This window comes from Rhagoletis pomonella, unplaced genomic scaffold (genome assembly GCF_013731165.1).
Source record: "Rhagoletis pomonella isolate Grant_MI unplaced genomic scaffold, Rhpom_1.0 Rhpom_scaffold_00006, whole genome shotgun sequence".
Taxonomy (NCBI): Eukaryota; Metazoa; Arthropoda; class Insecta; order Diptera; family Tephritidae; genus Rhagoletis; species Rhagoletis pomonella.
The window spans coordinates 24,016,426-24,032,412 of NW_023458560.1; the positions used below are offsets into that span (position 1 = coordinate 24,016,426).

General features: G+C 38.0%; 1 protein-coding gene across 4 annotated transcripts in view; it reads right to left on the reverse strand.

Moving 5' to 3' along the window:
- Positions 1 to 15,987, reverse strand: part of LOC118740527 (galectin-8-like) — a 45,232-nt gene that overhangs the window by 11,364 nt on the left and 17,881 nt on the right. Inside the window, exon 1 of one of the 4 annotated variants that reach the window (XM_036472097.1) lies at positions 10,851 to 12,227. The exons of 2 other annotated variants lie outside the window; for them this stretch is intronic. In XM_036472097.1, the coding sequence (XP_036327990.1) occupies positions 10,851 to 10,922 (72 nt within the window). In that variant the 5' untranslated portion in view covers positions 10,923 to 12,227. Of the gene's footprint in view, positions 1 to 4,716; positions 4,992 to 10,850; positions 12,228 to 15,987 lie in introns of those variants that run through there. One more of the 4 variants, XM_036472098.1, reaches the window with a different exon arrangement.

Sequence of the window (15,987 nt, forward strand, 5' to 3'; positions counted from 1 at the left end):
TACTAAATTGATTTCCATTGTGAACTTTTTATTTATGATAAGCAAATAGGGAAAAAATTTGTTCACCTTAACTACATGGAGTTATGTATGTATATCGCAAAAAGTTATATCTGAACAATGAGTTGTATGGGAGCTATATGTTGCAGTGGTCCTATTTTGTCGGTTCCGAAAAACTGATTAATACATTTTAAAAAGGCTCAGTCGAATATCTCAAAAACTAAGATTGAGATCTATACGCAATATCAGGTGACAGTTTTTTGTATGACCAAATTGAGATTAGTGTGGAAATTGCGCAATTTGGCCGTCGTGAAAACGCCCTTTAACCATTAACGTCCTAGGTTTAAATCTTAAGAGCATTGGTTGTCGAGACGTATGTTGAAGATATATTAATCATAGCAACTGGTAAACATTTGCAAGTTCTGAGTGGGTTACTACAAAATTTCCTCAGCATGACGCAACGCCAATACCACCAAGCTCGAGATAGGCCAATTTCAACCGAGATCTAATTCCTTTGGGTAACTCTAGGCAAGAAACTCGGCTAGAAGGAAACGTTGAAGACCGCTTCAGGAAGACTGTTACCGCCCTGAACGCCTATCAGGCGGTTATAGAGTAAAAATGGAATACGAGACCCCATATCGTGCACTCGATGTACGCAGTTGTGGTGCATTCCATCCTCTTCTAAGTGGTTACAGACATTATCCAGAACCAAAATAAAATGGGTACAGCGGACGGCGTCTATGTTGGTCACGGGAGCCCTTCGTTCATGGCTAGTTGCAATGCACTTCCGAGACTATAACTACCATTCCTCTAATCTATCTGGACAGCAAGCTCTCCGCAGTAAAGATCCGAGAGAGCAACGTATGGGAAGGTTCCCCAGACCTAGACTCAGAGTCCAAAGCGACAAGGTAGATTACTGTATTCAGTTCAGTGAACTCTAATTAAACCCCAGTTTACGTTTAACTGGCCACTGTCGCGTTTTTCCGGCAGAACTAACTCCAGAAACCGGCTCATAGCCTCCGCTTTTTCAGGGTAGCTTATTTTTGTACCATTTCAGCCAATAAAGATTGTTCCATCTATCAGAGCGCTGCCAGACAAACTATCCTAACTCATACATACATGCCTATCTACTGCATTACTAAACAGCTTACCACTCCACTGTTCGGAGGCCTGGGTTATTTCTGCGGTTTCAAACTTTATAGAAAGAAGCCCTCAATACATCGCCCGATGTATTTGACACACCGTTTAAAGTACCTTAGCGATGCGCACCCATAGAATAGAAGAGCCAGCTCTTTACAAGAATAATCCAGCTCGCTAAATAGCTAGTGAAGAGCTGGATATAAAATTGAAGTTCTTGTATGAAGTTCCATCAAAAACAATTTTTCCAAGCTCTCATGCAGTATTGCTTATTGTACTTAAGGCCTGGAGAGAGGTTCCAGACGATGGGATATGAGTGAGAATTCATTCCTGTTCAAACTTTCCAGACTCCTTCATGAATCTTAGCAGTTTGTCGAGGGAAAGAGAACATAGCTCGTCGATTCTCAATACATCTGAGCTCTGGATTTAGCGATCAAAGCTTTCTTTTGGTCTGTGGCGCAACGATCGGAGTTCTGGCACAGAAAGTTGTTTAGAAGGTTGTCAGAGAAATACCATTTGTTTTTGACACCTAAAGACAAATTGATACCTGGAATCTCCTTTCGAAGCTTTCGAGGAAAGTAAGTCGTTAGATTTCCTACAAGGTAACAATGGAGTGATCCAGACATTCTCTTGGGATCGCTCAACGACTGAAAATGGTACTGGAGTTGGATTGCATCTGGATGGCTTTACTGCTTTGGGTGCAATGGCAACGGTCTTTCAATGGGAAGTATTTGCAATACTGAAAGTAGCAGACTGGATAATTGGCGAAAGGTGGTGCGGACATAAAATCAGGATCTGCAGTGATAGCCAAGCTGCTCTAATGGCCTTGGAAACCGCTCAGAGCTCTTCAAATATAGTCCAAGAATGTAAGTTGGGGATGAAGCCCATTACAAGGTGGAATACTACGGTGTTCAAGGAAACGAACTGACTGATGAATTGACGAACTGCGGTTTTCTGAAGCGTTCAATTGGACCTGAGCCAATTTTAGGGCCAAGCATAGCAGCAACGACCGGGTACATCAAGGATCTCATAAACGAAACTCATGAGAGCCGTTGGTGCGGTATTAACACCTGTAAAATAACCAAGTGTTTCCTGAAAAGGCCTGACAGGGCGGTAGCAAAGGTCCTTCTCAGGCAAAGAAGGAGTGATCTACGAACCCTGATAGGACTGATTAGGGGGCACAATCCATGGGGATGACATATGGTCTCCATAGGCATCATCGACGATCCACTGTGTACATTTTGTTTGAAGGATGAGGATAAAACAGAACATTTTCTCTGCCACTATCAGGCCTTCGCCAATTTTAGATGGAACATTTTTGGGTCGGATGTACTGAGAATGGCCGAGATACATTCTTTTTCCCTCAACAAAATGCTAAGGTTCATAAAGGAGTCTGGTAAGTTTGCAGAGGAGCAATGAATTCCCACCACACCTAAGTATATATTCCTTTCCTGTAAACCCTGTCTCTGGGCTTTAAGTACAATGGGCATTACTGCCTGAGTGCTTGGAAAAATGTGTTTTTTGTTTTTCCGTCCACAGTTCTATTCCATAGTGACTCCAACAACAAGTGAAATTTGTTTCCTTTCCTGCTTCAGATATTAAGGCCATAGCAGATCAAATTTGACATCACCGTCTTGGAAGTGGTTAAAGTCAATGACGAAAAGAGAGAAGGTAAGCGGCTCCCAATTATGTACATATGTGTTTCTTATATGAAACATTCATTTTTTCTAGCCACTCAATCTCAGGTATGTATGTGTGCGCCAAGAAGCTATTCGTTGAAACAAAAGTAAAGAAATTTAGCGCGGGCTGCTTCAATTTCAATTTGGTTTTTGAAATTTTAGTCGAAAGCAATAGCACTAAATAGAACCAATTCTGACTGGGATTTATATTCAGCGGTTCAACATACCTACATGCGTAGCAGTTTATACTCATTCAATTTCTTTATTTTACTGCATTTGTTATTCGCTAGATTAAATGCTTTATGAATTTTGATTGATAAGGAAACCAAACATTCAAATCTTTATCGCTTTTAAAGCTTTATGCATTTTTAACCGGCTTCAAAAAAATTAGGAGGTTATCAATTCGTCGGAATATTTTTTATTATTATTTTTGTTTACATATATATGTTTCGCATAACTTTGGACCACGTCAACCGATTTCGAAATTCGCATCGGAAAGGTAGTGTCTCAGAGGTGGTCCCATACTAATTTGGTTTAGATCCGATCATTGGATCATGAAAAAATTAACTTTACTCCTAAATTTGTATATGAGATTTGAAGTCGGATTTGTTTTTTTGCTTAAAAATTACCTGTTGTATATACGTATGTACATATGTATGTATGTGTATAAAAATGTGTAAATTTCCAGGTATTTATGTATACCTATTTGTGTATATTACTAAAACATATACGCACAAGTAAATATGCTATTACATACGTTAAATTTTAGTACATGTATGTATGAGGGTGCACTCATGTTTTGCAAATTAATATTCAAATATAATTGTGCAAAAACAAATTTTTACTTTAACACTCATCTCAGCCAAACGCAATGGCATTACAAAGTATTTTATCTATTACTATTTTTATTTATTTTTTTTATAATATCCATTATTTATTTTATTAGTAATGTATGCGCATACCATGTCGTCATCTTGGCAAAGCTCGCCCGACAGCACACACGTTTGCATTATTTATGTGCTATAAGCAGCCATTGCAATAACAATAGCAATACAGTAAAGGTGAAATGAATAATATGTACTAAATATATACATATATGTTTGAGCAAGTATCCAGAAGAGTGCCCGATAGCTCGTCTCATAATAACAACCAGATACTGGAAATAACACTTATTTTAAGATTTTGAAAAAAAAGTTATACGGCAATAAACTGACGTACCACTCTTTCGAAAGCACCATCAAAATTCTACTATGTTATCGAAACTTTTCCTGGTATTTTTTTTTACAGAAAATAATCGGTAGTGTTTGCTTTATTTTTAACCGACTTTAAAAAGGAGGAGGTAATCAATTCGTCGGAATATTCTTTTTTTGTATGTTTTTTATTTATAATATTTTTTATTTGTATTTTTTTACCGGAAACGTGGTATTTTAAGGCTGGTACCATACTAATTCGTTTTACTTCCGATCATTGGATCATGAAGAAATTAAAGGTGTCCTAAATTTTTATACATATGTATGTTGTTTTTTTTGCTTAAGAATTATTGACAAAAAATATTTCAAAACACACGAAGAAATCGACATACTCACGAAACTATGGGCCAAATATAGTAAAACTTCGTTTTTAGTTTTTCACTCTGACGTCAGGATTTTTTTTAAAGGACTTCGAAATTTTAATGATATTAATACATATATGTATATGTTGATGGCTTAACATCAACTTATTCCTAGTGGCTTCTTTTAAAGACAACATCTCTTAATAATATATTTTTTATTTGTTTCATGATGGTTATAATAGAGTTTTAAAAATAGTGACTTCTAATAAACCCATCAAAGTCATATACGCTATAGAAACATTTGATTGTTCGCGATATGTGTAAATTTCCTTATAACTGTTCAAAAATTACCATCTCTATAAAATGTACACTTTCACTGTGCATCGTATTTTTCTCTTTGTTCTTGCCCTGTAGAAAGAATTATCAATTGGCCTGAAACTTGTCACTTGAGAGTTTTTGGAGTCGATGATTACGGATCTGGAGTCGGATTGGAAAAATTCAAAGTGGCGGATCCAATATGAAAATCGATCGGATTAGCTTCAATCTTGTTTCTCAGGGTTTTTTGTGGTCGCTGATTGTGGAGACAAATTCAGAGTTCTTCTTTTTTATTGGCGCTGTAACCGCCTAAGCGATTTTGGCCGAGTCCAAAACAGCACGCCAGTCATTTCACTTCTGTGCCAATTGACGCCAATTGGAAATGCCAAGTGAAGCCAAGTCCTTCTCCACCTGGTCTTCCCAACGCAGAGGAGGCCTTCCTCTTCCTCTGTTACCAGCATTGCGAACCGCGTTGAATACTTTCAGAGCTAGAGCGTTTCTGTAAACCGCTGCACTACGTCTATGTCTTTGTAAATCTCATACAGCTCATCGTTAAATCGTCTGCGGTATTAGCCATCACTAACGCGCAAAGGCCCATAAATCTTGCGCAGAATCTTTCTCTCGAAAATTCGAAGAGCCGCTTCATCAGATGTTTTCATTGTCCATCCTTCTGCGCCGTATACCAACACGGGCATGATGAGTGTATTATAGAGTGTGATTTTTGTACGGCGAGAGAAGACTTTACTTCTCAATTGCCTACTCAGTCCAAAGTAGCACTTGCTTGCAAGAGTGATTCTCTGTTGGATTCCTAGGCTGACATTCTTATTAGAGTTAATGCTTGTTTCCAAATAAACGAAGTCGTCTACTTTTTCAAACGTGTAACTGTTGACAGTGACATGGACGCCAAGTCGCGTATGCTCTGACTGTTTGTGTGATGGCAGCAGATACTTCGTTTTGTCCTCGTTCACCACCGGACCCATTCTCTTTGCTTCTCTATCTAATCCCGAGAAGGCAGAACAGACGTAGCTTTTGGTTTTACCGATAATGTCGATGTCGTCGGCATACGCTCTTGTAAAGTATTGTGCCGGAGCGATTCAGTTCTTATTATCTTCTCCAACAGCAGATTAAAGAAATCACATGAAAGGGAGTCACCTTTTTGAAACTTCGTTTGCTATCAAACGGCTTGGAGAGGCCCTTCCCAGTTCTGACGGAGCTGGTGGTATTGCTCAACGTCATTTTACAAAGCCGTATTAGTTTCGTGGGGATACCAAATTCAGACATAGAGGCGTATAGGCAACTTCCTTTTGTGCTAAGAAAGCGGCTTTGAAGTCGACAAATAGATGGTGAGTGTCGATCCTTTTATCGCGGGTCTATTCCAAGATTTGACGTATTGTGAATATCTGGTCTATGGTGGATTCGCCAGGTCTAAAGCCACACTGATAAGGCCCAATCAGTTCGTTGACGGTGGGCTTTAGTCTTTCACACAATACGCTCGATAAGACCTTGTAACCTACGCTTAGAAGGCTGATTCAGCGGTAGTTGGCGCGTATGACGCGATCGCCTTTCTTGTGGATTGGGCAGGCACATTAAATTCCAGTCGTTGGGCATGCGTTCATCTGACTGTGCATAAGAGTTGATGCATGCACCTTATCAACTCCTCGCCTCCTTACTTGTATAGCTCAGCTGACAGGCTGTCAGCTCCATCAGCTTTGTTGTTTTTCAGCCGCGTAATCGCTTTTCGTACCTCGTCATAGTCAGGCGGTGGGACAGCTACTCCATCATCATCGACTGGGGACTCGGGCTCGTCTTCTCCAATGTTTTCAGCGCTGCTACCATTTAGTAGAGTGAAAAGTGTTCCCTTCATAATTTAAGTACATTCTGTACATCGGTCACTAGGTCGCCATTGTTGTTCTTACAGGAGTTCGCCCTGGTCTTGAAACCTTCCGTAAGTCGCCTAACCCTCTGGTAAAATTTTCGGGCGTTTTTGCTGTCGGCCATCAACTCCAGCTCTTCGCAGTCACGTATTTCGGCCTTTCTTTTCCTATTGCGGCAAATAAGTCTCGATTCCTTCTGCAGTTCCCTTAAACGGCCCACATGGCTCGCGTTGCACGCGATCGCAACGTGGCCCTGTAGGCGGCATCTTTTTTCTCTGCAGCTTTTTGACATACCCCATCGTACCAGTTGTTCTTTCGGGCTCGCTGAAATCCGACTACTTCTTCGGCGACGGTAGTTAATGAGCGGGAAATGTAGTTCCACCGCTCGCGTATGTCGGTTTGTTGAAGAGTGCTCTCATAGAGCAGTTAAGCTTTCCTTGCATTGTTGGGCGCACATTTTTTGCTGCACAGAGGCGGGTGCGTATCTTGGCTGCAACAAGACACTGAGAAAAAGGATTAGTTTCGACAACTAAAGATATTTAGTTCCCGAATTTTGACAATATTTGGGAACTGTTACCAAGGATTGGGAACTATTACCATCGATTGGTAATTATAACTAAATATATTAAAGCTTCTAATATTCATCTAGGTTGTAACAAATCGTTAATTTAGTTGAAGAGTTTGGTTAATACTAATAAATATTTCCTTGGTTCATAAAAGGATGTTATTAAGCTCTGCTAATGCAGATAAGCTTTCTTTCAACACGTGGTTTAGTCATAGTTACCAAATCTTAGTTGAGGCAACCACGATTTGGTTTGAGAGTGGAACATATTCATGCTTGTGATCAGTGTTGCCAGAACTTTTTGGGCCGACCGGCTAGATTGGCAAAAAAAAAGCGGCTAAAAACGGCTAAAATGTTTTAGTGAAATTTCACATAGACTCTGGCAAAAAACGGCTAAAATGTTTTAGTGAAAATCCACATGCTTTATTTAAATAAATCGCAAGAAACGAAAGACTAGTTAACACCATTAATTTATATCGAGTGTATATTCCTCATCATCAAATGAATCACTCTTGTATATATCACCTGAATTCATTAATTTTAAGAGATCGTCATCTACAGTAAAATTATGGCAGCATTTTTCTTCACGTTTTAAACCGTATCTTATATATAAAATAGCGTTTAACGTTTTAACGCACATTGGATTTCTTTGCTTAGTTTTTATTATATTCATTGAACTAAATATTCGCTCTACTTCTGCATCACTTATAGGCAAAACAAGAAAACTAAAAACTAGGTTGCAAAGGTCAGCAAAAGGGTTTTCTTCTAGGGCATTTCGAAATTGACAGTTGAGTCTAAATTACTCCAGGTATGTAACGTTAACCGTTGCCATTGCATCTCTATGGATGTTATTTCGTCGGCATTATATTTGCGTTTTTGTTGCTGTAGTTGAACAAATACTTTTGGTTTAATTAGGGCCGGTTGTTCAATGTCTGGTTATCAGTACCACTACACTATCGACGATTTCGACATCATGCATGTAACATGTGATCGATAAAGCAGTAGTTGTGCTTAACCGGAGCTTCTACCTCCGATTTGTGCTAATCAGACATTGAACAACCGGCCCTTACTCTTAATGCATTTCCAACCGAAAAAAGTCATTTTTTTTTTAGTGTGGCAATATTTGTAGGGAGGGGTTGGCGTAATTCCTTTATTAAAGTGATAATAAAATAGCGACCATTTTCTCGAATTATTTTCTCGGCTTCGTGGTCAGAAGCGTTTGTGCTTACTTTTGTTTTTAAATACTATTCAAAACTGTGATAAAACTGAGGAGATGGAGCAAGGTATGGTTCCAACGGGGAGCATATAGGATCAAATGCGTCCGCGCTAATAACCACTAGGGAGCATAGATGCGAAAGTAAAACATTGAGTTCATTAAAAATCTTCATTGGGTCTGCAATATTGCTTTCGAACAACTTGTTTACTTTTTGCACCTGAAAATTAGGCATATAGTAAAATCGGCTAAAAACGGCTAACTTTTTTTTACAAACCGGCTAACAAATCGGCTGCCGGTTAGATCGAATTTTCTCCGGCTAGTTGCTATCAAAACCGGCTAAATCTAGCCGGAAAACGGCTAAAATGGCAACGCTGCTTGTGATTATCTCTAAAGAATGTTGAGCGCTCTCTGAGCACATACGAAGAGCGCCAGCTGAGCAATGCACACAGTCCCACTTATTGAATCGTTTGAATGCGCTAGTATGCCGACCATTGCATTGTGCGTGGAAATCATTGCTCCGCTACCGCTGTTCGTATATGGGTGAAACACGCATGTGGTCCCAGAGCGCTCAGTAAGCTATGGCATGTCGATCGCTGCGCCATTTGTGCTATGACATGCCCATACTTGTTTGTCTCAGTTTCAGTTTTGCTATCATCGCGAGTTGTTTCGGTGCGCGCATAGTTTAAAGTTTAATTAAAAATATAAAGTTTGATGCCAACCGGGGTTTTTCAGTGGATATATAATTCATGTGAATTATAATTTGAAAGTGTCTATTTAGCTAAGGAAAAAGCAAAGCAGTATACTTCCAGCAGATATTGACCTGGGTTTCATCGTTGTTTTTTAGGAAATTCTTACCAACATATACATATGTATTATTTACTTTAGTAACTAACTTATGTAAATATGTACGTATTTTTATGCTTAATATATGCAAATAAAAGAAGAAAGTAAACACAACAAACATCGAGTAAATTTTTATTTGTGTCAAACTGAAACTTTTTTCCTAATAATAAAAAGTTAGCTGATTCAAGTCTACAGCAAGTTCACAAAATTAATTGAAAACTTGTATCAACCAAAGCATTGTTTATATTTGCTCAACAATGATTTTATTCAACTAACAATATTGTCCAATCAAGGTAGTCGTTTTGTAATTATTAACAAATATACATTTGTCCCAACTTGAAGTCTTAAGTAAATTGCAGACTTTCGTGAACTATATATTTATTTCGCCATATCCAACTATGCCACTTGATCACTATAACCAAATCTTGGTTATTATAACTAAACCTTTTTCTGGGTGTAGTTGTCTGAGTCGATGTTTGGCCCTCGGAGTGTACGTACGTCTAAAACACTAGAAGCGTGCCTTCCGTCTATCATAACATGATGGATTTGGTTTTCCGTTTTTCGATCTGGAGACAGCCATGTAGCTTGATGGATCTTTTCATGCTGGAACCTAGTAATACATATTGCCATGTTTCGGGCTCCGGCGAAGTCGATCAGCCTCAGTCCGTCATCGGACGTTTCGTCGTGGAGTCTGAATTTTCCGACAGTGGCGCCAAAAATCCCTTCCTTGCCCACCTTGGCATTAAAATCGCCGAGCACGATTTTGTTATCGTGTTGGGGGCGGCGCTCATATGTACGCTCCAAGCTCTCATAGAAGAGATCCTTGGACGCCTCGTCCTTCCCTTCCGTCGGATCATGGGCGCAGATGAGCGAGATGTTGAAGAATCTCGCTTTTATGCGGATTGTGGCTAGACGTTCGTCCACCGGGGTGAAGTACAGAATTAAACAAATCAAAATGGCGGAAGTTGTTTTTTAATTTATTGAATTAACTTGAAACTCACTTTGGAGCTTTTGAGGTCACAAACTGTAAATTTAACCCTCTATTCTAACAGAGTCACAAAACTTAGCGCGGAGTAGAAATCATAGCAGTGATGAGCTTAGGTTTGTGACTTTGTTAGAATAGAGGGGTAAGTAAATATCAGATATTATAAATTCAAAATGGCCCATTGTTAAGACTATATCGTTATTGGTGTTTAAAAGTAGGTAAACGACGTCTCTTTTAGACAATTGGGTCTTATTATTGGTAGTCTACTGAAGAAAAACAAAGTTTTCCGATAAAAAATATAGGTTATCCAGAATTATATACCATTTCTACAAAAACTTGTTTTATCCCATACAAAATACATGGACAGCTTTGTGCACATTGAGCGGCCTCTTAAGTATTTTTTTTGATTTCAAAATAAAAAAACATTTTTTTTTTGGTATAGTTAGAACAATCCTAGTGGGTGAGAGTATTAAAATTCTGACTTAACTTTTTACATGCATTTTTGGACCACCTTAGTGTACATACATACATAATATGTAGATATGATTTTAAATTAAATTTATAATGCGTTGAACTTTCTTTCGCCATTTCTCTTATCATGCATGTAGTGAGGTTAAAATAATTATATATTTTAATAACCAGACAGAAGCAGTAGCTATCCTGCTTGCCAGCTAAGAATTTACTGCTTACCTCATTTAGACCAGGTGTATTTCTTGACTTACAACAGCCGAAGAGGCATTCATAGATGCCGCGAAAGCACATCTTATAATTAACTACGATTAATTGTAATTATATATGTATGTAGTATGTAAATTTTTCTTGGTGTATGTAGACACAAATTAAATTCGTCGCAATTAAAGTATGTATGTATGTAGAATAAAATATGTTAAAAGGTCGCACAGAAGCCAGCATAAAAACGAATTGCCAATAAGAACTAAGAAAGTAGAGCGCTTTCGTTAAATCGTCGAGTTGAAGGTTCTTTCAAAAGCCTTAAATATTGACACATCTAACTATTGGAGTGCGTGTTTGTTTGTTTATTGAGCATAAAACAGCCGTGAAAATACAACCGAGAATTTTGGCTTTCAACGCTTTCCGAGTATTTAGTTTACAATCGAAGGCTCAGAGTGGCGAGGTGAGCGAGGAGTTTGAGCGTGATAAGTAATTTCATAAATTTCAATTATTTATGGCAGCAGTAGCAATATGATAGCGAAGAGTTTTTTTATGATTTATTTTCGTTTGCGTGCAAAGCTTTTTTAAGCTTACTTAAGTGAATTTATTTTTATTTTTTTTTTATTTAACGCAAATTATTCTCAAATAATTGCCGTGAGATAGTACATATTAAATTGTGAATTCTCCCATACAGCAGGGCATTGTTATTTGTTGCTTCTGGTGTGTCAACTTGTTTGTATTTTATTTGTTTTAATTAAATTTTTTTCACTTCGAGGTCTCTATTTTACATGTGACCTTTGATTTCAAAACCTTTTTTGATTTATTTTCTTATTTCTCTTGTTTTGAGTATTATCCTCGCAGGGTGCTGTAGAAGAAGTGGCCATACGCTTGAATACTCATTGCAAGCTCTTTGCGTTAAAAATTTAAAGAATTCGCTAGCCTCTCACCAACCATTGCATGAATCATTCATTTGCCGGTTTGCATCAACTATCTCGCACATTTCTTTCGCGCACTCCGCTTTGCATTGCTTTTCTGGCCTACTGAACTACCTGCCTCGTTTGATCCGGCTAGGTACTCGCTCATTTACTTTGTAATTTTGTAAAATTTTTATTTTTCACTTATTATTGTTATATCTACTAGTTGTGTATCGAGTGTGTTTTATTGTTGTTATAAAATTATCGTACATTTGTTTTAGTCATCTCAACGGGACCTTGTTTATTTTCCATTTGCCAATATCAACAAATCGAAATAACAATTTTTACTTCTGCTTTTTGTTTTTATTGCGGCTAATTTCAGCTGTTCGCAGCAAAGCACTATTTTATGAAAGCTAATCGAATCGCAGGTACATACGTACACTCGCACCGCCTTGACTTAAGTTCATAAAATTTGTATAGTTTGAGCTACTGGTTATTGTTTTTATAATTTGTATTATTTTCCATTTGTTATTTACGTTTTATTTGAATTAAAAAAGGCGTACCTAGTTTTTATTTAAAACACACACACTCATATATACATACACACGCGCACTTGTGCGAATATTACAAGTAAATTTTCTAACTACAAGTTTTAAAAGTTGAAAAAAATTTAACTATGCACCTCTTAAACTCGCGTGTTTTTTTTATAAATATCTATTTATTTTAATTAAATCACAGTTTCGTATGGTGCTCACTTGTGTGCACTCCACATGAATTCAACTTCCACCACCAAATTTGGCTATCCAATTGTCATCATCGCAAAAAATCGATCAACCATTTCGTTTGGCATTCAAAGCCATTACATTCGTTTTGTACGTTTCTATATAAATCGTTTCCGTTTAAAAAAATTATACTACTAAAATTCACTAAATCATTTGCGTGTTTAATTATTTCCCAAAATTCGTTTTCATTTAATTTGTATGCAATTTTTTACTATAAAAATCGTCTACTTGTCGTCAATATTTTTGTTGGAAGTTTACTGTTTTATTGCCTTCGATTTCATGCTTTCGTTGGCTTTACGACATGTTTTGCCATACAAATACGCGACCTGACTGAAGTTAATCGCTTGCTAGACATATGGAGGGAGCAGCTTCATTGGGGAGTGGGCTGCTCAAAAGAGCGTAAAAATTATAGAGCGGCCAGCGTTGCCACGTCAAATCTTTTTACCTACCAAAATTTCCAACTAAAACCCACCAAAATTTTTTTTGAGTTTTTGATTAATCTTTTTTTAATTTCGAGTTTATTAAAAATGTAGATAACAAAACATTTAGTAAAACTAAAACGCAGCTAGTACAATAAAAACAAATTAACTGTGTATAACAATTCGTTTTTCTGTATAGGCTTATACAAATGTCCCTTTACACATACATATTAGGGGTATTCTCTGAGTCTTGCAAAGCCCTTGCATGGTGCACAGATTCCACGGTTAAAACCGGTTTTCGTATGGGACAGCTTTGCAAACCGTGCAATCCGTGCACCGTGCAAGGGCTTTGCAAGACTCAGAGAATACCCCTATTATTATTATTACGTCGCGAATACTCGCGCTACGAGCTGAGAAGATCTAAACCCAGCCCACAAAATATCTAATCCGTCTCTAGAGATAGCACTATTTTATTCAAATTCTACCTTAACTTGCAGTGTCCTGTCAGGATACCAGTAAGAGTTCTAAGAGCCTCCCGGGTAAGTTCAAGAAGTCTTTCGGAATTCCTCCTGGAGGGACTTATGAATCTCTTTGATTTCTCATTCCCTTTGACTTCCGCCAGTGGGCAGCAATCTGAGATTCTTCCCAGCCCCTAAGTAGTTATGCAATGTATCCTTTAGATGTACCCTTCATCTCCCGGAACCCACCCTAGCGTTATGCCATTGTGGACCTCAGGTGGTTGTGTAGTGTTTTACAGTTGTCCCCAAGCCTTGATGCCATTTTAAAAGAGTCTAAGACCTTTAACGCTGCCTAACTTGCCGACATAATATTTATTCTGGCCCCATTTGTCCTTCTACAGACTTCTGCCTGGAAAATGGTTAGGTATAAGTACGCCTACTCCCGTCATCCATCTTCGATCCGTCGGTATACCATACTTAGGACATTTCGTCATTAACAGTTAATTATCACTTTACAGCAGTGCCTTTCAGGAATTCTTACCTTAAGAATCTTCAAATAACCCCCGAGATCTGCAATTTTTATGCCAATCGTATTGGGCAGCCGTAGATCGCTCCAGAGGTCATCTTTTTCAATCAGAATAGACAAAGAAAGAATTCCTGTAATGGCACCAAGGGCATCCGTTGAACAGGTGGGCATTGCTCCTGTGATGGCCACGCGGACCATTTTGTGCAGCTTGCTTAAGGTGCCACTCGCGTTTACTTTCTTAGCTTTTGGCCAGCAGGCCAGTGCAGCATATATAACAACGGTTTTTGCTACCGTATTGAAAGACCAATACTTTTGTTTGGGTAATATTCCCTAAGTCCTACCACGAAGTCTCTGACAGGCATAAAACGCCTTTGTAGCCTTGTTGGTAACATTCGAGAAATGTGATTTCCAATTGAGTCTTTTGTCCAGAGTCACTCCTAGATACTTCGCCTCCCGGCAGCCAGTTCGAAAACGGCCTACCTCAGAAAACTTTTCCAGAACATCCTACTTCATAATTTGATTTAAGCAACATCCTATTTCAGAATTTCATTGAAAAACGCCCTATATCAGAATTTGGTTCAAAAACGCCCTATCTCACTTGAAAATTTATTGAAAATATGCTGAGATAGGGCACTTTTGAACCGAATTTTTAGATAGGGCGCTCTTCAACCAAATTCTGTAATAGGGCATTCTTGAAAAGTTTTCTGAGATAGGGGGTTTTCGAACTAGTTGGCGAGATAGGTCGATCTCCCACTCAGGTGTCGATTTATATGGTACTTATACGTTTGCACTTAGGAATCAGGCATATTTACATGTTTGCGGTCGCCGTTACACGAATGTACCGCTGAAATATTTCTGTAAATAAGGTTGCTGAATCGGTTTTAATATACATATTGTCCATTTTTTCGCTAATAAATGTTAGTGTCGCAAAATCCAAAATAGCCTACCAACCTAGCAAATGGATAAAAACCTACCAGTTTTGGTAGGAAAAGCCGATGTGTGGCAGCACTGAGAGCGGCATTGACAAATACACCGTCAAGAAGTCAACAGTAGCAGCAGAAGCTTAAAGCTAACAAACAGCGCCAAAAAAAGCTTTACTTACTCATCAAATCTGTTGGTTTGAGAATTTGTATATGTAGCTACATTGCATTGATAAATAAATACATTCATACACATTTGTGGTATTAACAACCCCTTTCTACCCTTAAGAGAGCTATGTGTACTGAGTCACACACGGATGGCATTCAAATTCTCTGACGCCCTACTTAATGCTTTACTTTAGTTGATTTTATTTTAGTTTTGACCGACTTCCAAAAAAGGAGGAGGTTATCACCGAAAAAAATTAAAGTAAAATCTTAACTTTTATATTTGACCGAAAAAATAAAAGTCAAGTTTTAACTTTTACTTTTGACTGAAAAAATATCAGTAAAAAAACAACGGTTAATTGCTGACTTTTTTAAAAAAAAGTAAAAAAAAACAAGTAAGAAAGTCTAAGTTCGGGCGGAGCCGAACATTAAATACCCGGCGCAAGTATTAAATATATGTTTTCCACCTTTCCGAAAGCTACCGCTACATGATAAGCCGGGGTGTATACATTTTAAGTAAATTAGCGTCCTTAAATTTCGAAATATTGCAGTTTCAAGCATATCTGAAATTTACCGTTATATGAAAAGCGGCCTCAATTTTATTCCGATTTCAACAATTTTCAACGGTTTGCTTTTATGTGGCAAGCACAATAACCATACCGAGCTTGGTACAAATTGCTAGAACGGTTAGCGAGATACATATATGTGATCACAAGTGGGCGGTGCCCATTTTCCAAAATTTTGTCATAAACGTATTTCTTGGTAAAGAATTGTTGCAATCATCAATTTTGAATAAATTAGCTTCAATATTTACTGATTTATCGAAGATTTTGTATTTCTCGAAATTACCGTTATATGGGATGTGGGCGTGGTTATTGTCCGATTTTAGAAATTTTCGGCCAGTTGGTATGCTGTACCAGGACCAACAACTGTGCCAAGTTTGGAAGAAATTGGTGTAGCGGTTACCAAGATAT